Source organism: Corvus kubaryi, unplaced genomic scaffold (assembly GCF_017639235.1).
Source record: "Corvus kubaryi isolate FWS band 111438036 unplaced genomic scaffold, C.kubaryi_AGA036_p1.0 37301, whole genome shotgun sequence".
Taxonomy (NCBI): domain Eukaryota; kingdom Metazoa; phylum Chordata; class Aves; order Passeriformes; family Corvidae; genus Corvus; species Corvus kubaryi.
The window spans coordinates 139,845-163,863 of NW_024581094.1; the positions used below are offsets into that span (position 1 = coordinate 139,845).

Here is a 24,019-nt window from a genome sequence, read left to right on the forward strand (position 1 = left end):
GCAGCCCGGCGGCGGCGGGCCGGGCTCCGGGGCTGCCTTCGCGGCGCGGGCCCGGCGTGACGGGAGCCCGCGGGTCTGCTGGGTGTGCCTGGCGAGCTCAGTCCGAGGCCGAGGGCTTGGAGCTGTCCCTGGTGGATGTGGGTCCGGAGTGTGTTCGCCGAGTGCGGTCTCGCGGCTCGGGAAGCAGGTCAGGAAGGGCCGTCTCGCTCCTGGCGTGCGGGAGGTCCGGTCCGGAACGTAACCTCGCTCCGTGCGCGGTCGAGCTGTGAGGAGGTCTGGGCCCGCAAGTCTGGCCTCCGGCAGAGTCAGTGGGACCCGAGCTCGGTGGAGCTCACATAAAGCTCTCTCCGGGGTGGGAAAGCCCTTCTCGGGGTTGCCTCGCCGTGCTCTGCTCGTGGGGTGTCAGGCAGGACCCCAAAGCGCCGGTCGCGGGCTGCGCTGGGCCGGGAGCTGCGCCCCTGAGGTGGGGGCTCGGAGGAAGAGTCTGGCCCCGTGGTGCCCAGCAGGGAACGATGTACGATTTTCTCCGTACTTCGGTCAGCCACTGAGTAGTCTCTCTTTTCGTGCTAGAGCAGGTACGGTACTCCGAGAAAGACAGCTTCACTCAGGTTTGGACGGGAGACGAAACCCTGTGTGGCGATCAGCTACATCAGCTGTGGCCCGATTAGCATACGGATGTGTTTTCTGACAGGATCGCTAGGGCTATGGAAAATGTTAAAACTGCAGTTGCTTTCTGAAAGCAACTATAGTTTTGAGTGGTACAATCTGGATTACAGAAGCTTTATGTTGTGTTAGGTTGTGAACCACAGTAGGTTTATTTTCCAAGGTAATGGGGATATGCCAGATCATACTATGCTTCTGATTAATCTCCTGCTTTGACTCCATGGTGAGCATCAGTTCAGTTTATTTAGCCCTTTCCAAATATTAAAAGTCCTTTTCCTAGATAAGAAAGGTGCTTCAGGCATTCAGTCTTGGGAGCAGTTGGGCAAGGAGATGTGTGAAAAATTAATTAGGGTTTAGGTAGATATTTTCAAAGACAAAAAGTGTATTTGAAGCCTATTCATACTACAGTGATGAGAGGACAGATTGATGGTTTTGAGACCCATCTTGCAAAATATCTCATGCTGGGGCTGATTTTAATACCTTTGAGAGTCAGCCCTGGGTATGGAAAGCTTTTCATCCTTTGGAGTGTTCATTCCAGGCAGTCCTGTGTAACGGGATTTTTACAGAGCATGGAAGATGCCTCTAGGGGAAGCCTCCATTTTGATTGCTGTGCCTAACTCGAGTAATTCTGATGCTCCCGAGTTTGCTGTCAGGTTTTTAAGATGATAAAATGTGTGTTTTCCAGATTCCTGTGTAGGCTGCTTTTTCACCAAGAATCTGGAAAATTACTTGGCTTTTCGTGGGGTTTGGTGCTAAATAGGTTTGACTGTAGGAAGCACACGTTATTGCAAAGATAAAGCATGCAATTGAAGTTCTTTCTCTTAAAAATTTGATATTTAAATATGTGTCAAATGAAATGCCATAGTCAAGGAGCCAAAGCAGTGGAATGAGTTGCCTGTACATTTCTTTTGGCATGAAGTGTGTGTGTGTGTCAGTGAAATGTTTACTTCTTCTAAGCAATGGGTAATAAGAGTGTTTAAATAAAGGTGTGGTGTATATATAATCCACTGGAGTACAATCCATGGATTAGAGTGAAATTTCAACACTCATTTCATTTACTTAGGGAACTCCAGTTATGTTTTGAAGCCCAGATGGATTAATTAATTGTACTGGTAGAAAATACAGAGTGTAAAACACAGGTGACTGTTGAGCTTAGTATTTCACCAGGTTGTAGAGAAATTCGGGAATCTGGAAAATGCTAAATAAGTCTATGCTAATTTGCCATGCAGTACTATGGTATTTTCAGGCAGCTAGTCAAAAAAATTTGAATTGGCAGACCATCAAACTTGTTTCATACAATCAAAATATCAGAGGCTTATCTACAAATAGAAACACAAGGAGCATCCTTTATTGTATTCGGCAAAGAGTTGGAGTATGTGTGCTGTTATGGAACTTTATTTTTATGCAAATATTAGTCTAATGGATTTTATAAGCATAAACAAGATTATAAGTGCCCTGAAACAGAATGTCTCATCTTGGACTGGCAATTATAAGCATAGATACAGTTTTGCTTTTTTTACAAATTAAAAAAAAAAAATTGCTCTGGAGTCATTTGCTCTCAGTGGCAAGAGAAATCTGCAGCAGAAGTATCTAAAGAAATTTCTGAGCAGTAGAAGTAGCCTTATTTTTTATAATATCCATAGTAGCTGTGCCCAAGGTTGAACGAGTGACAGTCCTGCTAGCCTCAGTGAGCTGCACGTAACTGTAGCGTGGTCTTCATCAGAATCCCAGGGACATGGAGATTTCTTTGAGATGTGCTTTTAGGAAGCTCCAGAACATCTTGTCACGTGGCATCTTCCTGCATGCTCTGTTTCTGCATTTGATATTTTTCAGTGCTTTTAAACAGCCCTTCTTTTCTGGTTTTTTTTTTTCAGGCAGTTATTTAGACCTGTTAAAACTATCTGTCTTGAGAGATACTCTCTTCAGCCTCAGCTTTATCCAAGATACAATATGGTTATTACATAACCTAGTATTTTTCTTTTTGTTACTTGCATAGCAGAATAACTGCAGAACTGGGCTTGATTCAGGTTAAACTGAAAACTGGAGAGAAAGAGGTTCTAGGAATTTGCTATTTTTACATGCTTGACATTTTTCTCTCACGATTGAGCTTAGGTATTATGTTTGCTCATTTCAGGACTGCCTCTGAATCGAAGTCCAGAAAGAAGAAACAATCTGTTGGTTTAAGCTGAACATTTGTCTCTAAGATTAAGAGCAAAGCCATGCCAGTGCTTTCGGAAGACTCAGGTAACTAATCTGCATGCTTTCAACAGAACAGTGACTGAAATCTTACCATATGTATTTCACACATAAAGTTAATTCAAATTGGACTAAAATATAATAGAATTAAGATCATTCAACTGGTAATTTTTAGCAATTACCTACATAAAGGAAGGTGGAGTGTAAAAGATGAAAATTAATGAAGTTGGCAGGAAACAGTTTCCTAAGAACCTTAGAGCACCTGAATATATTCTGATAGACCTGAATATATTCTGATAGACAGGCTCAAGTAGACAAACTTGGACCTCTCAGTGTAACAGTGCCTTCTACACCTGCTTAATAAAGATCAGCCCATATATATCTGCTGCTTGCTGTGTCACTTCTTAATATTTTCTGAACAGGGGTTGGTAAACTTTGTTAATATTCTTCCTTTTAACTTAAAGTAACAGTGACTTCATTCAAGGCCACTTCACTAGCTTGTCCAGTATGCTACCCAGGGTGAAGTCACGCATCCTAAATGATACTTAGCATTAAAGCAGAAGTGAGTTTGAGTCTCCTGGATCAAAATGCACTCTGAGAATAGCCACAGGAATAGATTTGAACCCCCTCCCCCTTTTTTTTTTCTTTTGTTATTTCCTGTTTTGTTTTGGTCTTGTCTTCCCAGGCATGGTTCACCAGGAAAAACATAGCATTTGTCTGGCCCTGTGCACTGCAAAATTGGGATATTGATGATTTAAACACTTTTTTAGAAAACTAGCCACAAGCTTTGCTTCCACCACAATGAAAATCTACACCAGTCCTTTCTTCCTCTGGTCAGGCTTCTTGCAGGTGCCTCAGAGGCAGAAAGGGCAGGATAACACTTTTAAGCAAAGTTGCTGGGAAGTAGAGCTGGTACCTGTGCAACAAAGGAGGTCATTCAGTCATTTTGAGAGCCTGCTGTGGCACTAAAAATTCAAAGTTTGTAAGAGGGCTAGTTGTTTTGGAAACAAAGGGTAATAAACATGAAGTGGGAAACATGAAAGATAATGTTTTTCAAGATAAATATTGCTTTGTTAGCTTTTGCCTTGATATGATGCTGTGTTTGCCACTTAGGAAGGGAGCATTGCAAAATGAGGGGTAAGTAAACACAAGTCTCTCTGCAAACTTGATGGTCACCAATATGGTACCCAAGTAAACGTAGTGACTGCTAAGGCTGCAGTAGAAGGTCCCATGAGAAATGCTGTGTAGAATGTTTGTGTTCTGTCCTGAACCTAAATTTAGGATTGCATGAAACTTTGGCCCTTTTGACATCTCAACTAAGACCCGATTCAAATCATAAAGAGGAAATGGGATTCCTTAGGGATGTCTTCAGTGAAAGGAGTCTCAGCTACCTGATGAAGGTAAAAGTTTACATTTATGTATGTACATTTTCCTTACAGTTTACTTTTTCTCTGTTCCCTTGATTTATCAACCATTTACTTTGCCAAATTTTTTTTTTTTTTGAGAATTCTGTACCAACCAAAGCATATGTGTGTTTAAGCACAAGGATTAATAATGTTTGACAATTAGCATATTTTGTTCAGAAATAAATTTTTCTGCTCTTCTTGCTAAAATGAAGATACAGTGCCCCATAGCTAAAAAGTAGTGTGAAATGGCTTCATTTTTTCCTTTATGCTCCTAAAGTCTTAACAGATTTTCTGACTGTCTGAAACTACCATGAGCAAAAAGAAAACTAAAAGACTCCTAAACAAAACAAAAATAACCCAAAGAAAGATTATTTTCTGACACATCTCAGATAAATTATGTTCATTAAATAGAAAAATATTGCAGTGTAGGTATATTTAGAAAGTTTTGTATCTCTCTGTAGAAATATCCCTGCATAATCTTTTTTCAGATTCATGAAAAACTCCGTCATTATGAAAGACAGAGTCCAACTCCTGTTTTACATAGTGCAGCAGGATTAGTTGAAGATGTGAGTAAAAACTCTTGTCTCATAATTTTCCTGTTATTTCAGCCTGCTTTTCTAACAAATCAAAGCTTTGCAATTGTACTATATGTGAACATATTTCTCATCTTCCCCAGCTGCATTGTAATCTGTTGGCCATGATTAATCAAGGAAATGAGAGCTCGAAGATACCAAGTCATTAAATGCCTAGTGAAGATGGACACATTCATGCAGAAGGAAAGGATTTTATTAATGGCCTTCATGAGGGAGAGGCTGCAAAAAGCATTCAGTCCTTTCTTGACAATAGGCTATCCCAGCTAAGCACTCAGTCTTGCATTCAGACTTAAAACCATTACAACCCAAGCAGCACTGCTGTTGACATAGAGTGGTTTGGGTTGGAGGGACCCTGAAAGGTGATCTCATCTGACCACCCAGCCACAGGCAGGCTCACCCACCACTAGATCAGATCGATCAAAGCCCTGTCTAACCTGATTTTGAGTATTTCCAGTAGTGGGGCATCCAAAACTTCTCTGGGCAACCTTGTTCCCAGCATCTCACCACACAGATGTTCTAGCATATCACCACCTTCATCATAAAAAAATTTCTTCCTTCTATCCAATCTCAATCTGCTCTCTTTCAATTTAAAACTGCTGCCCCATGTCCTGTCACTACAGGCCTTGGTAAAGAGCTTTTCTCTTTCTTGTAAGCCTCCTTTACGTACTGAATGACAGCTGTAAGGTCTCCCCAAAGCTTTATCTTCTCCAAGCTGAACAATCCCAACTGTCTCATCCTTTCCTCATAGGAGAGGTGTTCCAGCCCTCTGAGCATTTTCGTGATCCTCCTGTGGATGCACTCTAACAGGTCTGTGTACTGGGGACTCTGGAACTGGACACTGCTCTAGGTGAGGGGGTCTCAGGAGAACAAGAGGAGAGGGAGAGAATCACCTCCCTTGACCTGCTGGCCACACTTCTCTTCATGCAGTCTGGGATACAGTTGTCTTCCTCGACTGCAAGCACATATTCCCATTGTGTATCTGATGTTTCATCTACCGGGATCCTCAAATCATTCTCCACAGGGATGCTCTCACTCAGTTCATCCCCCAGTCTGTTCACAGAGCAGAGTTGTGTCTTAGATTTGTGTGTAACACGATGCCATGTGCCTGAAAAAGTGAAATTTACGCTGCATTTGATGACTCTTTTCTACCGTAGTATAGGAAAGGGTGGTGGAAGGTTTGGGAGCTTAAATATCTCCCTTTTCAGAGTCAGGAGACCCCAGTGCCCCATCTAAATGTGCAGCATACCCCCTCTCCCTGTTCCCAGATACAGTGCACCACCTCCACAAAAGTCTCAGCATTGCTACCAAGTCATACAAAATTTCCATCTTCAGAATAGCAGAGAAGTTTTTTATAGAACTGTATGACTTCCCTATTTAGAACCCTTAACAGGGTAAGGAAATCTCTTTTGCCTCAATGCATTTTCCCTTCCTCCTCCCTCCTCTGCTTTCTTTCTCCTCCTACCCAATCAGCCCAGTGCAGGAGTGCCTCCATTATTTCTCTAACCTTTTGTTTAAAAGGCCTGAGACTCCAGGGCATACTTTGGTATCCAGGTTTTGCAGGGGAGCAAGGGAAGTGATGTTGTATGTTCCACACAGGTAATACAAAATGATTGGAGAAAGGTTTAAAGTCTTTTATCAAATAATACAAGCACAGAAGTGTTTTTTTCAGGGATCATTTACATATTCCATATAGATTTGAAAATTTCAGAAGTCACTCCTGAAATTATATTGATGGAATAACTCTTAAAATGTATGTTTAGGGATCATGATTCTGATTCCTAATGCTGTCTTCTGTACTATCTAATAAAAATAGCTGAAGAAGCTTTGGTTTCTTTCAGGTTTCATGCACTGTGGACTGGGATGGGTTTTGATCTGTGCGCACTGCTTTGATGGATGATACATGTTAGCAAACACTCGGCAGAAATGTAAATGCATGATCTTGTTCGGTGGACTCCTTTAATTTTGAGGTTGTAAATTTTTATTTTAAAGGTAATAGAAGAGTTGCAGACAGCACCAGTGAATAATGAAGAAAAAGAGCTACTTCAGCTGTTGTCAACACCACATCTCAGGGTAAAAAACACATTGGAGACCTTAACAAAATGCCTTTGCAGAATTGCAGTAGAACATTTTGTATCAGAAAAGTTGTGTTGAAGCATCCCTAGGAGAAAGGAAAAACCTCCTGCAAAGTAGTTCTATTCCACTGGGATTTCCTGCACAGACTTTAGGATGTGAAGGAAATTGAAAAGAGGCAGCATCGGCCTTTCCTGCAGAATGCACCACGCTGTCTTCCATTCCTCCCTTCCTTACTGTTTTCTGAGGGACCAGAAAGGAAAAGGATACCTTCTTGCTTTTCGTAGTCCACTTAAAATTTTTTTAGGCTGAGCTTGATTGTTGCCTGGATTTATTTTAAATATTGACATATACCAGTATATGGTTTACATGATGGGTAAGATAATTGCTCAATCTGTTTTGGAGGATTTGTGGTGAGGGTAGAAAGGGGGAGGTTTAAGTTTGCTGTAATACTGGAACCATGAGAGCTGGGAATTGCAGTATTACTCCATTACATGACTGTTTTTTATTTCCTTTATGCAGGCAATGCTTGTAGTACATGACACTGTAGCACAGAAGAACTTTGACCCAGCCCTTCCACCTCTACCTGATAATTTTGATGATGATTTTGATGAGGAATCAGTGAAAATTGTTCGGCTAGTGAAAAATAAAGAACCCTTGGTACATATTAGATAATCCATCTCCAGTCATAAAACTTTATAGTGCAAGAGTGTTATTGTGAGTATGCAGGAGATACCTGAAGATGTCATCAAATGGCCTTCAGAAACTGGGAGTGTTCTGAAGCTCATAAAATAACATAAAAAAATTTGGTAAATGCACCTTCAGAATTGTGCATTAAATGGTTTATGGGCATGGGTTTATAATGCCAGTTAGCACAGGAAACACAATGAAGGAACTGTATATTTTGAAGCAATTATGCTTATTATATGTGTTAATTCTTTTCATACTGTGGCTAACTTTCAATGACTTATATTCACTTGCATGAAAGTCAGTGATATATGGCAAGAGTATGTTTGATAGCTGTATGTAAGCATTATATTGTCAAGGTGCTAATTTTATACAAATGGAAATGGAAAAATTGATTCCCTAAGAAAAAACAGTTGTGTTGGGAAAGAAATCTGCTTTTTGTGTATTGCAGTAGTAGAAGGGAGCAGTGGCTGAATTCCTGATTTAAGCTTTGTATTGCCAGCAGAGGTAGGAGGAAGAAAAAAATCTCATTACTTGGGTTTTGTTGTTTTTATATATAAAAGTGCTGACTATATTGTATAAAGACTTAGAAGAGGAAGAGAGAAAATTTGTTACAATAAGCTGTTTTGCACACTTGAGTGACTTTGATGACCACAATAATGCAGGAAGTGTAAGCACTTAGCAAAGTCAGCAGAAAGGAAGGTGTGTGCACCTTCCCATAATCACTTTGCATGGGCAAAACTTGATTAATGGTGGAGATCATTAAGGAGAAAGAGAAAATCCATAGAAGAAATTAATTCCAGTTTAAAAGACAGCATACATGTTATTTCACTGGTTGCTGAATTCAGAGCAAATCTCTTACGGTTTTTTGGGTGGGGGGTATGTTTTATTTCAGGGAGCTACCATCAGAAGAGATGAACATACAGGAGCTGTGATTGTAGCAAGGATCATGAGAGGTGGTGCAGCTGATCGCAGTGGTATGATTGCAGTAGTAAATTTCTCAAGTTGCATTTGTAAACCTCTGAAGTTTCCTAAGCATGCACTTAGCATTTCTGTATCTCATCAGTAAGCTGTTAATATAATTACATACGATTTTTATTAAAATGGCCATTAGGAAAAAATGAAAACGGATGGAAGAAGTAGGTTTGAGCTTTAAAAGAAAGCAAAGAATGTTTTTTAATCTAGTTGGTTTATTCAGTGTATCATGTGTTGTTTTCTGTTTGCTTTACTGAGACATTCTTTTATGTCAGTTGACAGTAGCTATATATACAAGTACCACATTTCTTATTGAACTGGATAAGCAAACCTAAAACTTGCAGAGCCTCTTCATGGCTTGTTAAAAAAAAATTTAGTCTAGCTTGCTTTCTGGGACTGTGTAGTATTGATCTGTCAGTTGACAGACGTCATTCCTGCCTTTATAGGCAGCAGCGTGTCCCCTGACTTTATAAGACTTGGTCACACTCATTAAACTATTCCAGTTTTGCATGATACTTAATACTGATCCTAATAGTGATTTTCCAGAGTACCCTGCCACAAGTTGCCTGTCTGCATGCTGCTCTTCTTTGAGACTGTGCTGCATGGAAAGAAAGTGCTGTAAGGAATAAAGGCAGGAGACTTCAAGGCACTCATTTCCAACAAAGGCACTTGGCTCTAGTACTAAATCCATCAGTCTGGATGAGGGAGGAGAGGAAGTACATTCTAATGACTTAGGCTCGACATCACAGGAGTGGTGCTTTCCAGTCTCTAGACCTATTTTAATTTACTTACCATCTTTTCAGGTCTTGTCCATGTTGGAGATGAACTAAGAGAAGTCAATGGTATTACTGTGCTTCACAAACGACCAGAAGAAATAAGTCAGATTTTGGTCTGCACTGATTTTCATTTCAAGATCTTTTCTGTTTGGTGATCTAGTAGTTACAGTAGATGATGAAATTTAACCATGAGTTTAAAATATAGAGCTAAAAGATGCAATCCCTGCTTGTCTTTGCATTAAGAGTTTTTCTTCTCCCAGTGGATTAGTCTTCTCCTTTTGACTTCAGAAACTTCTGCGAACTGGATTGGTACCAAGTAAGATACAAATACAAAGTTAACGTGTTGCTCTGTCAAGAACTTCCCTTTAATGCTTTGTTTATGACAAGCAAACTGCAAAGTATAAGTACATTCCTAAAGATGATTCGTAGTGTGGTATGTTAGGAAGCTGAAGAAAGTCTTGTCCATGTGTTCAGTAGAGCTGTCAGTCTGTTCTTTACCAGCAGATTCCTGGTGACATGAACAAATTCTTGCTTCAAGCTTCTCTAACATGAACACCCACAAATCTTGGTAGAAAGTGTTGTAGCTCTTCCGCTTCTTTGTCTCTGACTTCCCTCTTGTGGCATGGTTCCCCCTTGTCTTGGTGTGGAGTGGAGTTAGGGACACAGTAAGGAGACTGGCAACACAGAAGACTGGCATCAGTTCCATCACCTAATTTCAATTTAGATCAAAATAATCCCAAATAATGACAATGACTGCATTTAACTTGGGGGGCGGGGGGTTGTTAAAACCACTTTGAAATAGTGTGTAAAGTTTTATTTATGGGGACCTTGGGATGCTATTCATCTGTCCTCTGTAATTTCTAATTACATCTGTCCCATGTGAACTAATGCCTGAAGTGTAACACTTTCCTTTCCATGGTTTATTTTTTGAAGAAAAGCTACAAATGTTTGGCTGTGTTTGCTTTTTAATCTGTGCAGAATTGCAGGTTTATCTACAACACAGTTCATCTCATGCGAAATAAGGCGTCTAAAATAGATAAGATAAACCCATTCTAGACTTCTGAAGGACCTAGAAGTGCTTTTTAGTTCACTGTAACTAATAATTGTCATTTACTAGTAAAGATTTCTGGAGTGAAAGTAGGTGTTTCTTTTATAGATGTTTACATTTCACTCTAACCAGTTAGAGTTTTCTCCAGTTTTATGGAGAAAACACAGCAGTATTTTTCAAAGCAGCATTTTAAAATTATTAGTCTGCAATAATTTAAGTCAGTGTCGTACTAAAAGCCACAGAAGTATTTAATGTGCTGTGAACTGTAGCCCAGAAATTAATGCAGCTGCTAAAAGCAAACAAAGGAATTTTAGTGCAGGTCTTAATATGTTTTAGCCGAGTAGTTCCTGTGGATGTCTCCATGGGCAAGACACTTTTGTGGAGTCATTCAACATCATGCTAGTCTCTGTAATGCAGGTAAATAGTGGATTAGCTTGTCCTGTTAAGAGTTTTGAGAAGGAGACATGCTTAACAGGAGCATGAATAGTCTGCATTGTATCCTTGTCCTGCTTTCAAAGTAAAAATCCATTTCTGTTTTTCTCAGGCTCAATCTCGAGGGTCAATAACATTAAAAATAATTCCAGCCATCAAAGAAGAAGATCGTCTGAAGGACAGCAAGGTATGCAGCTGAAATACTGAAGCACATCTTTACAGCCTGGCATCTCTGTAAATGCACCATTCCTGCTGTTCCAGTGGGAAGTGCCACAGACACAGACTGGAACTACAAAGATAGGAGAGTGGTTTCTTGTGCAGTACCCTTTTATTCAGTAGAATTACTTGCATGACTCTTCTCCTCTTCATCTTGGCACATGTTCTTTTATAACATTTCTGAAATCTAGCCTCTTCTTTTTGGTTCATGTAATTAAATTTGGTGTTCTGCTGTCTCCTCTTACTATGGCAGCTGCAGTCTGTCCATTATCTCTGGGCATTTTGCCACTCACTTGAGTGAAAACGGACCTCTCTGCAAACAGAGCTGCATCCATCATGTGACCCCATCAGCCCACTTCATCTGCCCTCTGTGACCAGCAATAACTTACTGCTCAACTGGCCCTTTACAGGATTCCTCTGTCAATCTCCCTGCTTCCCTGCTTTTGGTTGCTGAATTTTTCCCTGAAGCCCACAAATCACTTTCTAAAGTGGTTCTGCTGTTATGTGTTAAATAGTTTAAAGATACAAATCCAAAGTTGAACAGTAGATTTTGATGCATTAAAGGAACACTTTAAGGACAGTCTTTACAGCTGGGCAACTTTGCCATAAATCCATTTTTATTGTTTTCTCCCTACCCTCATTTTTTTTCAACCATTTCTTCATTGCATTTTGTACTTCATGTAGATTGTGATCTGTGTTTCTTGGGACTTTAGTCTTTTGAGTCTCATCTTCCACAATGCCAATATATAATGACTGGGTGTGTGCTGGAAAGTTAATTTATTTTTCTGCATAAGCTTGCTAGGTGTCTGTATTTTTGAGTGCTTGAAGGAGGGATAAAGAGTATATATGGTTAGCAGTGTTAACATTGGGGAAAACCTTTCAAAGGCAGTTTGAAATTCCAGATAGGACAAGAAGAAATGACATGTTAACCTTCTTTTAAAGGTGTTTATGAGGGCACTTTTCTGCTATAATCCCAAAGAAGACAGAGCCATTCCTTGCCAGGAAGCTGGGCTGCCATTTAAAAGACGACACGTCCTAGAAGTTGTAAGCCAAGATGATCCCACGTGGTGGCAAGCCAAGCGTGTCGGGGATACCAACCTCAGGGCAGGCTTGATCCCATCTAAACAGTTCCAGGAAAGGTTTGTCAGCAAAGATTACAGATTTTTTTTTTTTCTTTCACGTGGATATAGTGTCACATTGATTTTGTGCTGGGTTTTTTTCACAGAAAATGAAGGGCATGGTCATGCCAGGGTAAATACAGCTGCTTAGAGGAAAGTGCTAAAAAGCTGCATCTTCTCCAATTGTATAATAAACTTCCTAGCTTGATTTGGGTAGTTTGCCATTGACTTAATGCTTTGTAGCATGAGGACAGAAGCACTTGCTAAACAAACATGTATGAAATGAAATGTGGAATATCAGTCTCTTAACCCTCTTGGCTTATGGAGACACTGTATTTCACAGCCTTGTACTTGCACAGATTTATTGTAACTCTCTTGAATTTATGCCTATAATAATAATAATGAAAACTTTATCTGATCTTTCTTCTGGCTCCTAAGAGAGTATTTAGCTTGGACCGGGATACCTTCTAGAGCTTGAAGTTTCTCTGTTTTCACAGCAAGATACGTGTATCTTCTAAAGCAAAAATATCCCTCAGTTCTTGTCTTTACAGTACAGAAGTCCTGTATTTGAGAAGGAATCTGTTTTAAGCCACTGGTCTCACTTTGTGATTCTTACTCCACATCACTAGATATGTCATCCTTGGATTGTGGGTGTTAAAGATGTGGGGTATCCAACAGCTGAGCACATCTGATGCTGTTGCCTGCATGCTTTCCATAAGGTTTCTAATTGAGGTCTTGGCTCCACTACATGAAAGCTCCTTTGAAACGTTAGGCAAATTCTGCCTGAGCAGCTGTTTCCTTCTTTCTGGGCATGCATATATGTCAAAAAATGGTGCTGCACTGCTGCACTGCAGTCTTTTTATTTTTTCAGATGTTGTAAACATGTAAAAATGTGGGAATATAGAAATTGCTTCGGTGTCTGTTTCCCCTGAGTGACTGTATAAATGCCTGAGCAGCATCTTTTGTCTGTTATAAATATTGGTCTGTTGCAAAAAAACACTTTGGAAGAAATTGTGGTTCCAATTGCCAGCAGTGAGGGGTTTCTTGAGGGCTGGATTTCTGTGCTGGATTGTTGGGGTATTTTTAGTGTTGGATTTTTGGTAGGAGGTGTTGAGCAAATAGGAATTGAGATCTGGTTTGTGATTTTAACACCTAAGGAAATTTTACTTGAGACTCTGTTTGTACATTTGCATATAAGCTGGGCAACTTGGTTTGTTTACTAGTAAATAACAGAAAACTTTAAATTGTTCTGGAAAAAGGTGGATGATTTCTATGTATGCATAGCTGCAATGACTGTTCTGGCCAAAGGTTATCTACTTTTCTTAATGTTGCAAAAAAGATCATGTGGGCAAAAGGGAAATAAAAAAATTGGATTGATAAACTATTGATTTCTGTGCTCTGATATATGAAAGCATAAAATGTTTTAGAATCTTCTCTCTCATTCCCTTATCAGTAACAATCTGTGACTGTCAGTTTTAAAGAAAGTCTTTTAAGTAGTTGAATCAGAGACATTTTAATGTTTTTAAGAAAGAGCACTATTTCATTCTTTATTTTCAATGCTGTGTGTATAACATGCTATAAATCTCTATAATTCTGAGTTTACATATCTAAAATACAATGATTTTCTATTCAGACGACTGATCTACAGAAGAACAACAGGCACTCTGCAGAATTCCAGAACTCCAAAGAAACCATTATGTAAGTCTGTTGTGTTCTTTCAGTGGTGTTTTAACTGATACTAAATTCTCAGTATTTTTCTGTTATTTCAATAATGATGTGTTTGAGTGTATTTTACCACTGATTGATATTTTGAATACAATCTGCCATTGGTTGATATGCATGGACCCAGGCTGCCACAGGGGAGGATTTGGGTTTGAGCTTTATCCAGTGTTGCTAGTGTCTGTTGTTTTCAAAAAACATAGCTGCTTCTCTTCCTGCTCTCAAGAACATGAGGCCTTATATTTAGATGCCTTAAAATTTGTTAGTGTTCACACTTTTTCTATGGTTTGAAACTTGAAAGTTTCAAGAATAACTTAATGCATACTTCTTGAAATTCTTATATAAGTGCATGAAACTACTTTAAATTCATGTGACTGCTCTAAACTCATATGACAATACAGTGTACCTTTAAAGAAGAGAAAAATCACTGGAGCTGGAAATACAATCTGTATTTCAGGCTTAATGTTACAGAGGTGGTCTTAAGTAGACTTCAGAGTGAAGTCTCTGTCACTGAATTAGTCACAAAAAAAAATGCTACTTGTGAGGAAATTGCCAGTAAGTGATGGAAAGCAGAAGATGGTATAGTTATCCCAAAATGTGTTGCTGTTGCTCCTGGGTGCTTCAGCACAGGTACTCTTGATGTGGGGAGAAGCCCTGTGACTGTGTGAAACCAGGATTGTGCTAGGACTGCCACCCTCATGGAGACAAGGAATCAGGAAATTGTCCCTCTTGAGTAGTATAAGTGAATTGGTGCATGATGAGATACAGGTATTGTTACACTACAAGGAGGGAAGATGCTCAATCAAATTATAAAATAGCATTACTGATTTAAATGAAGCTTTTCCAAATTAGTTTCCATTGCATTCAAATTAGGAGGCATGTAATGAGAATTGCTGCTTAAGCTTTATCTCAGATGTTTTTGAGACAATTAAGCTGATAACTGGTTATAATGCTAAATTCCAGCCCAAAATTCTTTAATCAGTTGATGTGGGTATTGTACTGCAGTATTTTTTTTACACTAGAAAAGCCTGTTAAGCAAATCAAACTAGAAGAACCTTCCTTTCCATTTTCTCTAATTTTGCTCAATTATTTATCCGTCTTTTAATATCTTCCCAACTCTGCCTTTCATGCTAACTATAGATGATCAGTCTTCTGACAAAGGTAGGTACTCTCCTAACTCACTTTCTATCCAAATATAAACAACCAGTGTATTGTCTAAAATACTTGCTACGATTCCAAAGGGAATAGTAGATGTATTGTTCCTAGGACATTTTCTTCGTGAATTATTATTTAAACTAATCTAATTCAGATTGATGACTTTAAGTAATGATAACTTCCCAGTTTGCTTCTGATTGAAAAGATTTGTCTTCTGATACATATTTACACATTATGTAGGTTTCTGAGTGAGGTTCAAAGTTAAATGCAGTCTTTCTAGCTGGTATGTTTAAAAAATAAAGAAGTATTGGGGTTTAACATTTTAGGGCACCTGTACCAATCCAAAGTGATTTGTCTTCATTGTTCATTTGGACTGCTGTGTTATTTTCATTATGAGCAACTGTGCTGGGCTTAAGCAGTTTATATGCCACTGTACCAGACCCCTTCCAAATATCAGGTATTTCCTGTTGAATTCTGTATGCTGTGATTTTTGTTTCACATTACAGTTGCTTCTTGAGGTTCATATTCCAAGCATTAGTATTCCATCACTTTGGTGAAAGTACTAATCATATTCTGTAATTAGAGTATAGCAGTCATGGCCAGCTGTCAAAGCACAAGTCTGAAAGAGCCTCCCTTCAAGAGCAGAAAATAGCTCTGATCTTAGCTATGGATTGATGTTATTGCTATTTGTACTTTATCTTATGTAGGCATAATGTTTCAGGAGTACACGTTGGCATTGCTTGATTACAAACCTGCATGCAACTGTTCATTAAAAACCAAAAGCCCTCTCTTGACTGGCACCTTTTGTTAAAGGTTTAAGCTGCATATATTTTTGCTTATGGTTGGGTTTATCCCAGAACCATACACCACCACCTTAAAATGAGTAGAGTTCTGCAGATATTGCAAGGGCACAGGTGCCTAAATGTTAACAAACCAGGTACCCCTCTTTCAGGAAGTGTGAGAACTCGGCAGTTGTCTTAGGATTGCAGTGTATTTTATTGCAGCTAAATATCATGGTTTTGTTATGCACACTTTTAGGGGCCTTGGGGGTGGTTGTAATTTGAGGAGGAATAGATTGGGGATTTGAAACATGTTACTTTACATACAATGCATCTGACCAGAGCATTGTATCTTTTTAATAAAGAATTAATAAGCAATGATAATTTAACTTGGTCAAAATGAAGGAGGTTAGAGTTCCTCTTTGTCATTTCTGATCCCTTTTTTTCAAGCCCAAATGATAATGAAATACCAGAAGAGGCAATTTTCTTACATAATCATACTCATTTATAAAGTTACTCATTAAAAAAAGAGTTCTGTGTTTGTGGAGTCTTCTTTTTTACCTAAGGCTGAGTATCATACTTTTACCAGCAGCACTAATCAAATGTCATGAATGCTGAAAAGCATAAACTCTGGGAACTGTAAATACCAAGATACAAAATTCTCTAGCTCAATATCAAAGTCAAGGATTTTTTCAAATACAAACCACTAGCCAAGGCAAGTATTGTTTTGGTATCAGTAATGTTTATAGTAAAAAAGTATGTGCAAACAATGCAGGATATTAAATTTCTTTTCCTTGCCAATGAGGCAGACTTGTATCACACGCATTGTCTAAGATATCTCCCTCCTCCCTCTCACTCTCCTTTCCCCTGTCCCCTACCCTGCACTTCCTTGCTTTTTAATTTACAGAAGACTGTGACTGTGAAGGATATTTCAATGGACACTACATAGGTGAGTAACCAAAAACCCCTTACATCTTCCCTAACGCACCCACCCCAAACCAAAATGAAAACAAAAAAACCCCACCAAATAAAACGCCCCAAAAAACCCACTTCCACATTAAAAAATTAAAACTGGACTATGTCTATTAATTTCCCATTAACATTACATTAATAAACTAGATTATCACTGTGAAGAGGCATAATTGGACTTTGGCATAACCAATTCTTGACAGGTTAAGGTTATATGAGGGGTTTTTATTACAGGTTGGGTGCTTGGTTTTCTATCCCATATGCAAACATTTCTCCTCTAATATTAGCATATATGCACTGATTTGATTATAAACGAAATTTGTGGGCATAACTCATATTTGAAGACAATAACTTGTAGCTGAACAAGCTTCAAAATCTGGATAAGTGGAGACATGTCAATATATCTTCTGTTTTTCTGCACAGCTGGTTTACGCAGGAGCTTTAGATTGAGTCGTAAAGAGAAGGAGAACAACGTGAATGAAGGCAAGCAAGCAGAGCAGGCAGATGGAGCTGAGTTCCTAACATATGAAGAAGTCACAAAGTATCAGCAACAGCCTGGTGAACAGCAAAGGCTGGTGGTTTTGATTGGTAAGATACCCAGTTGGTTCAAAATTTTTCATCTTTCTCCCTCTTCCCTTATCCTGCACTTCCAGAAGCTTCCTTTAGATGTTTGGTTCGGGGGTTTTTGTGATTCTTAAATGTTTTTTCTGATTTTTGTCAGAACTCACTCTTTTATTTTAAATTACATTAAAAAAAAAAAAAAAACAAGGAATCAAACTCACCAAATCCTTGTAAAAATAATGATGCAGGACTATTTCTCATTTTTCTGATTCACTTTCCTTTGGTTGTTACTCCAGCATTTACTTAGGCTGTCAGAACTACTGATGAAGAGGTAGATGTTAGAATTATCTAACAGGATTTTGCATGCAATTTTAACTCAGCCTGGTGTTGAGCCAGCTTCCCAGGATGCCCTAGAATTCAAAGGTATCTCATAGAACCAACTACTGAGATTACAGATTTTTTGACTTAAGTGTCTGCCAGAGGATTGTCCAGCAGTTGTTCAAGGAATTCAGTTTGTTCCTGATGATGTTCTTCAAAGCAGAGTATGGCAGACCAGGTCATGAGGTCTCTCATGAAGTGGTTTCTTCAAGCACACTCTGAATCATACTATTTGTGTGAAACTGATACATTTATTTTCTGCTGTATTTCATTTCACACAGAAATCTATCAGTCAGTTTTATTTTATTAGGTTGCTTGGGGGCCAAGTTAAGTGAGCTCAAGCAAAAAGTTGTGTCAGAGAACCCACAGGAGTATGGTGTTGCAGTTCCACGTGAGTAAAATTTACTGACTTGTGTTTGTTGCATCTTTATTCCCTAATTGCTGTCTAATGAATGTGGTGCCATCTGCACTGATGATAAATTGTGTTCTGACTACTGATTTTATGCATATTTATGAAGTACTTCAAATTATTTTTCTCATTGTCATATACTGTGTCTGCCTTTGATAGCTGAATAAATCATTATGTAACTTGGCACACATGCATTTTGGAATTCTGTCAGCTCAGTGGGGTTTTTTTAATTGTGTTTTCCTAAGTGGGCAGATTGCATTCACAGGGTCTGTTAAAAGAATGAAAAACCTAATACAGGAAGAAAAAATGGAGTGTGACTTGCAGAGAGAGCTGGTGTGATAAACTAGAATCTTAAGAGTCAGCCAAAACGTTGTGTGTTTAAAAGAGGGTGATTTTTCTAGAGAATAGCATTACAGCTGCAGTTAAAAAAAAAGCAGACAGCAATAAACCAAGTCAAAATTTGGGCAAGATTTTAAGTTGTTGATTAGTATATCTAGGCTGTTCAAACAAGCCAGTCAAAGTAATAGAGAAATGAGTGATTCTTGCGTGGCTTTGTGGCTAGAGTTACACTGAGTTTCTTTTACTGGATTATTTTCTAAAAAAAAAGGAATTATCAGACACACACAAAAAAAATCCATTGTTATTTGTATTCCCCAACAAGCTACTTTTTGAATCCAGAAAATTAACATTGAGGGCACTGTTTATATGTTATTTAAGACCTTTAAAAAGTTTTTCAGGCAGACTTCAGTAAGTTAGCAGAAGAACTCAGATGGGTAATTCCTACTTGAATTTAAACACATACAGAAAAAGAATAGCAGACATTACTTTAATGGTCAGGCACAGATTTGTAGAATGATCATCAAAGCTTCTCCTACAGTAATAACAATTACTAAAAGAAATTACACCTATGAGAGTAAGGGACTCTCATAATTATGCAAACTTCACAGTACTTTGGGAAAACAGCCATCAATATTCTTACTGTAAATTCAAAAGCAGCATAATAGAACTTTATATATGTCCTGGTTTTGTTTTTGAGTTTTCCAAGAAAATGAGAGTCCAGAATTCCAAATAGTTAAGTTACACTGTTTTCTGTAGGATATCCTCTGCTGCATCTACCAGGTGTAAGAAGGATGCTTCCTAACTTCTTTTTGCTAGTTACAGCACTATTGGGAGCAAAACAACTTCATTTTTGGTCATACAGTATTTGAGATTGAATTTAAAACAAAATGATATGGTTTGATTTATATTTTGTTCATTTGAATTTGCCACTGTGTAACTTTCTTGTTGGAGGTCGTGAAAATGTGACTGGAACTAAGTAGAGAAAACGTTTGCAAAGGCTGATATGTCTCCCATGTCTTGCTTCCCTTCTCTTCTAGATACAACAAGGTCAAGGAAAAGTCATGAGAGAGAGGGAGTAGAATACAATTTTGTTTCTAAGCAATCATTTGAGACAGATGTGCAGCAAAACAAGTGAGTTAATTTTGAAATACTGGTATAATTGACTATTTAAAAATATTGCTTGTCCAATCTTACATCATATGAATACCAAAATCAGGTGGCCAGTTGGATTAGCTGTATTAGAAGGGTTCAGCTTTCCAACTAAAAAGCTCTTTATTGAGTCTGGACTGTTAGAGCAAACTCAAAAATTTAGCTAGAAGCCATTTAGGAATAACATTAGTAGGAGGCTCCTGAGTTAGAATTTAAACCTGCATAAGTGCTGTGATTGGTCAGAATTTAATCTAGTGAAAGTAACAGATATTTAGTTGGGCCTGCTCACTCTCTGTTTAATATGATGGGTCAAAAGTTTTATTCACAAGTCTACTTGAAAGTGTGTGGAAGAGTGAATCTGTGGCTATACTGACCATTCTGTGAGCCTGAGTGTGTTTCCTCACAGTTCAGATTGTTAAGTCTCCCAAAAGATGGAAGAATTGCAGTCCATTTCCTTGCCAGCTTTGTTCTATTTTCTGTGAAAAATATCCTTTCTTCTTCCCCTTTTTGTGCTGATTAGCTACTAGTGATACATGAAGAATTGCTACTAAGCAAGGAAGGGGGGAAAAAGTGGAAAAAATTTAAATCCCTACCCACCTACTCCTGATTTTCTGCCTTTCTCCTCCCTGTTTGACTACTGTGACTTCACGAAACAGCTGTTAAATGTTCTAAGTTAAATATTCTTAATATTTTTTGTAGCTGGTATTTAAAAATGTATTGACTTTTTAGATTTGTGGAACATGGAGAATACAAGGAAAATTTGTACGGTACAAGTCTGGAGGCAATCCGATCTGTGATGGCCAAAAAGAAGGTTTGTTTGGTGGATGTGGTACCTGAAGTAAGTTCTGCAGCTTATTTCAAAGAAAGCAAATATGATTTACTGCTGGCTGACAGAATAGGGCTCTTGGGAAAGCAGTGCAGTGGTTACAGTTCCTACATGTCCAGCTGGTACAGCCTGGATGTCTCTTCAGTAGTTGTCACTGTGGGACTTTTCCCTTGCTGTGGGACTGAAGTGCATCACTGTCCCAGCCTGCTCAGGTCCTGGACAGAATACTTAGAAGAGAGTTGTTTTTTAAATTCTAGTTCTGGTTTTTAAAAACACTGGCCAACACACACACACAACACACACCCAGGGCTCTCATTTGTAGGACCTCAAAGATACAGGAACAATTTTTGGGTTGCAGATATGGAATACAGTAACATTAGGAATCACCCCAGGACACTAGCATTGTAAGCAGTGCCAGTAGACCTGCTCTTAATACCTTCATGCTGTGAGTTAATACTTGAAATTTTGATTCAGATTTTGTAACTGGGCTAGGAAAAGACTCGTGGTACTACCTCAGATGAATTCCAAGTTTAAGATTTGCAGTGTTTGGCTGCTTGAGAGAAGCAAACCATAATTTGCCCATGAAGTCAGGTTTTTTTATACTTGCCTCAGTATTTTTTGCCATGTCCTCACTCCTTGGAATCACAGTGCAAAGCAAGGCAGGTGTGCTGTTAAGGCCATGTTCCATGCACACAAGAGTGTGTTAGCCACTGGCATGAACCTTTGTTTGAAGAGCAAAAGATGGCTGTGGTCAGATGTGTAGTACACAGGACTTCATAGTGTGTCAGCTTGTACCAGTGAAACTACTGAAACCAGTCTGAGTCTGTCATTGACATGCAGCAAAAAGAAGTCTGATAACAAAAAATATCTGTTCACAGGCAGTAAAGCACTTGAGGACTCCTGAGTTTAAGCCTTACGTTATCTTCGTGAAGCCTCTCATTTCAGAAAAGAAAAAACATGTCTTAAAATCTCCCATGTCAGAAGAAATCTCAGCCCCCCTTGTAAGTATTCTAATTTCTAATCTCTTCTTTTTAGACATGAAAGAAGTATTTGGGCTAGCACTTCTGTTACATGAAAGAGCTTCTCTTCCATGACAACAAGAGTTAAAGTGGGACCCTGAGTAGGTCCTGTGCACATACAGCCTTTCAGATGGAACTTTAGAATGGAATTTTTGACTCCTTATATACTCAAGTTTTAAAGTAACATGAAGCCAAGTGCCAGTCTTCCATATGGATCTGGGTACATCATCAAGGCTGCAGCAGGGGAAGTTGTTACTGAACTCAGATAAACCAGTAGTCACTTTACAGTTCTGATGAGCAGCACCAGCAATGGTAATGCTAGCCAGCTATTTCTTATACCTCCAAAGTGACAGCCACACCAGTGTCACACAGTGTTTTAATGGTGTGCACACAAAACAGTATGTGGATGTCTTCTGAGGATCAAACCTAGATCAGCTGCAAATAGGTGATGTCTAAATCTGAACAAAAACAGAGTGCATAATGTCATTACTTTGGTAACTTGAACTTAAATTTATGTTACAGTAAGTTTTTGTGTAAGCCCTCAAAATTACTGAACTTGAGACAGTGCATGCAGCATTCCCTTTCAGTTTTTGAGGAGTGTGGTTTCCATGTCTTAGGTTAGGGCAGCAACTCTGAGTACATAAAGTGCAGCATCACCATTTTATGTCCCTCCTGTAACATATTTTTCCCCCCTTCCCTAAGGTCTCCTGCATTTTTTGGAACAGCTACCAGTAACATACTGCTCCTTGAGCTCAGTTTCAATATCTTCAATACCTTTTCCTAATGGTAGCAGCTTTTGTTCCGTGTTCTTTTCTCACAGTAATGACTCATTGTGCTAATATACTTTAAAATGCTAGTAACTAGAAAGACATGCTGTAAATGTCATACCAACATCTTGTGTTGATCAGCAGGATGAAGAGCAGCAGGAAATTATTAATTCAGCAGCATTCATTGAAGAGCAGTATGGCCATTTAATTGACACTGTACTGGTGAAAGAAGATCTCCAGAGTGCATGTAATGAGCTGAAAAGTGTGTTAGAGAAACTAAACAAGGATTCATTTTGGGTGCCAGTCAGCTGGGTTAGGTCATAGCTTGTTACCATGTTTAAGGGAAAGATTGTATAAAAATGTTTTGTAAATACTTGAAATAGAAAAGGGGAATACGTTGAATTTGCTTCAAAACTGCTGGTCTTATCTAGAAGGCAGTACATAAAGACTGTATGAGGAAAAACAACAAAGTCACAAGCTGACACTGCCTTTCTGAGTCAAAATTTTGAATAGCAGCTGTCCTTAAAGAAGTCGATACTCAGACTAAAGAAGCCAGTCCAGTCTTTAGACTGTAAATAGTGCATTTTGTTACAATGGAGTTTTGCAGAGGGTCCCACACTTCCAAAGCATTTTCGTGCTGAGACACTGTGGCTAGGAAAAAAACCTCAGAATAAAGTACCCTTTGGGAACAAGCTTTGGAAGAGTGTTCTTTGGAGAGTGGTTACACCGTGTCAGTTACTCTGAAGTTCAACTGGCCAGGAAAACATGCTTCCCTTCACACAGAAGCATTGATTGGAAATCCTTTCCAGTTAAGCACTAAAAACTAGGCCAGCTGTAGAAGGGGGTTTTGTATGTCCATCACACTTCCCAGTACTCCAAGTTGTCTTGCACCAGTGTTAGGCTGCTCATCTGTAGCTTATGCCCACTTTCCCCTTATCTTTCCACTGACACAGGACAAATGCTAAACAACTTGTGAGTGTACCTGTATGGCTGGCCAGCTCATAAAACATAGATTTTTACAGTGTACATGAAAACAACTGCATATGGTTTTAAAATAGGACATTTAAGAAGCTAAGTTTCTGCAAAACATCTTTGCCTGTGCTACCTGATGGGACACAGCCTTGACACCAGTGGAACAGCTCTAAAAAGGGCACTAAAAGGAGGAGCCTGAAGTAATAAAGTGCTGTGCTACAGCTCAAAATCATCATCCTTCCAGCATTTATGACTTTTGTTCCAAATCTGGTAAAGGGTTCCAGAGTATCTGATTGGCCTGAAGAAGAAATCTTAACTGGTAAAGGATCTTGTATATAGTTGAGGAGACTTGAATATACAGTATTTTTAAGTGGGTCTTAATAAGAAGATGCAGAGATGGTTCTGGAAGTAGCTGTGCTTTATAACTGGGGGGTGTGAGGGGAGAGCATTGTACAGGTGCATGTTAGCTGTAACTAGTTCCTATTCTCACTTGCCTGCTGAGGTCTAATACTTCCTGTGTATTGTGCCCTTTAAACAAGACCTCTTGGTGTACCAGTCTTGTTCCTTATATCTTAACAGTATGATGTTACTCTTTAAGCAGAACTAAAAGTTGCATATTAAAAGCACATTTCTTACATACCAGTGTCACTGAATCTACATTATGTCTAGCCCAAAAAGTTGTGTAGAAGAGTCACCCCCATCCATCTTCTCCACCCCTATCCATCCTCTCCAAGTGGCAGCTTTCATGGATGGTCCTGCCTGTGAGCATTGAGGTCCCATTCCCACTGCTACAAAAA

The 24,019-nt window shown here is 39.0% G+C and overlaps 1 protein-coding gene across 6 annotated transcripts in view; it reads left to right on the top strand.

Moving 5' to 3' along the window:
- Positions 1-23,859, top strand: part of MPP3 (membrane palmitoylated protein 3) — a 25,720-nt gene extending 1,861 nt beyond the window's left edge. Inside the window, exons 1-19 of one of the 6 annotated variants that reach the window (XM_042027778.1) lie at positions 56-187; positions 2,798-2,907; positions 4,141-4,259; positions 4,754-4,831; positions 6,848-6,928; positions 7,451-7,588; positions 8,511-8,592; positions 9,394-9,479; positions 10,959-11,033; positions 12,005-12,201; positions 13,814-13,878; positions 15,040-15,060; positions 16,741-16,782; positions 17,226-17,390; positions 18,052-18,132; positions 19,527-19,620; positions 20,368-20,449; positions 21,343-21,465; positions 22,392-23,859. In XM_042027778.1, coding sequence (XP_041883712.1) covers positions 2,883-2,907; positions 4,141-4,259; positions 4,754-4,831; positions 6,848-6,928; positions 7,451-7,588; positions 8,511-8,592; positions 9,394-9,479; positions 10,959-11,033; positions 12,005-12,201; positions 13,814-13,878; positions 15,040-15,060; positions 16,741-16,782; positions 17,226-17,390; positions 18,052-18,132; positions 19,527-19,620; positions 20,368-20,449; positions 21,343-21,465; positions 22,392-22,574 — 1,737 coding nt within the window. In that variant the 5' untranslated portion in view covers positions 56-187; positions 2,798-2,882 and the 3' untranslated portion in view covers positions 22,575-23,859. Of the gene's footprint in view, positions 1-55; positions 188-475; positions 576-2,797; positions 2,908-4,140; positions 4,260-4,753; positions 4,832-6,847; positions 6,929-7,450; positions 7,589-8,510; positions 8,593-9,393; positions 9,480-10,958; positions 11,034-12,004; positions 12,202-13,813; positions 13,879-15,039; positions 15,061-16,740; positions 16,783-17,225; positions 17,391-18,051; positions 18,133-19,526; positions 19,621-20,367; positions 20,477-21,342; positions 21,466-22,391 lie in introns of those variants that run through there. The other 5 variants (XM_042027774.1, XM_042027777.1, XM_042027776.1 and 2 more) reach the window with 5 other exon arrangements.
- The last annotated feature ends 160 nt before the right edge of the window (positions 23,860-24,019 follow it).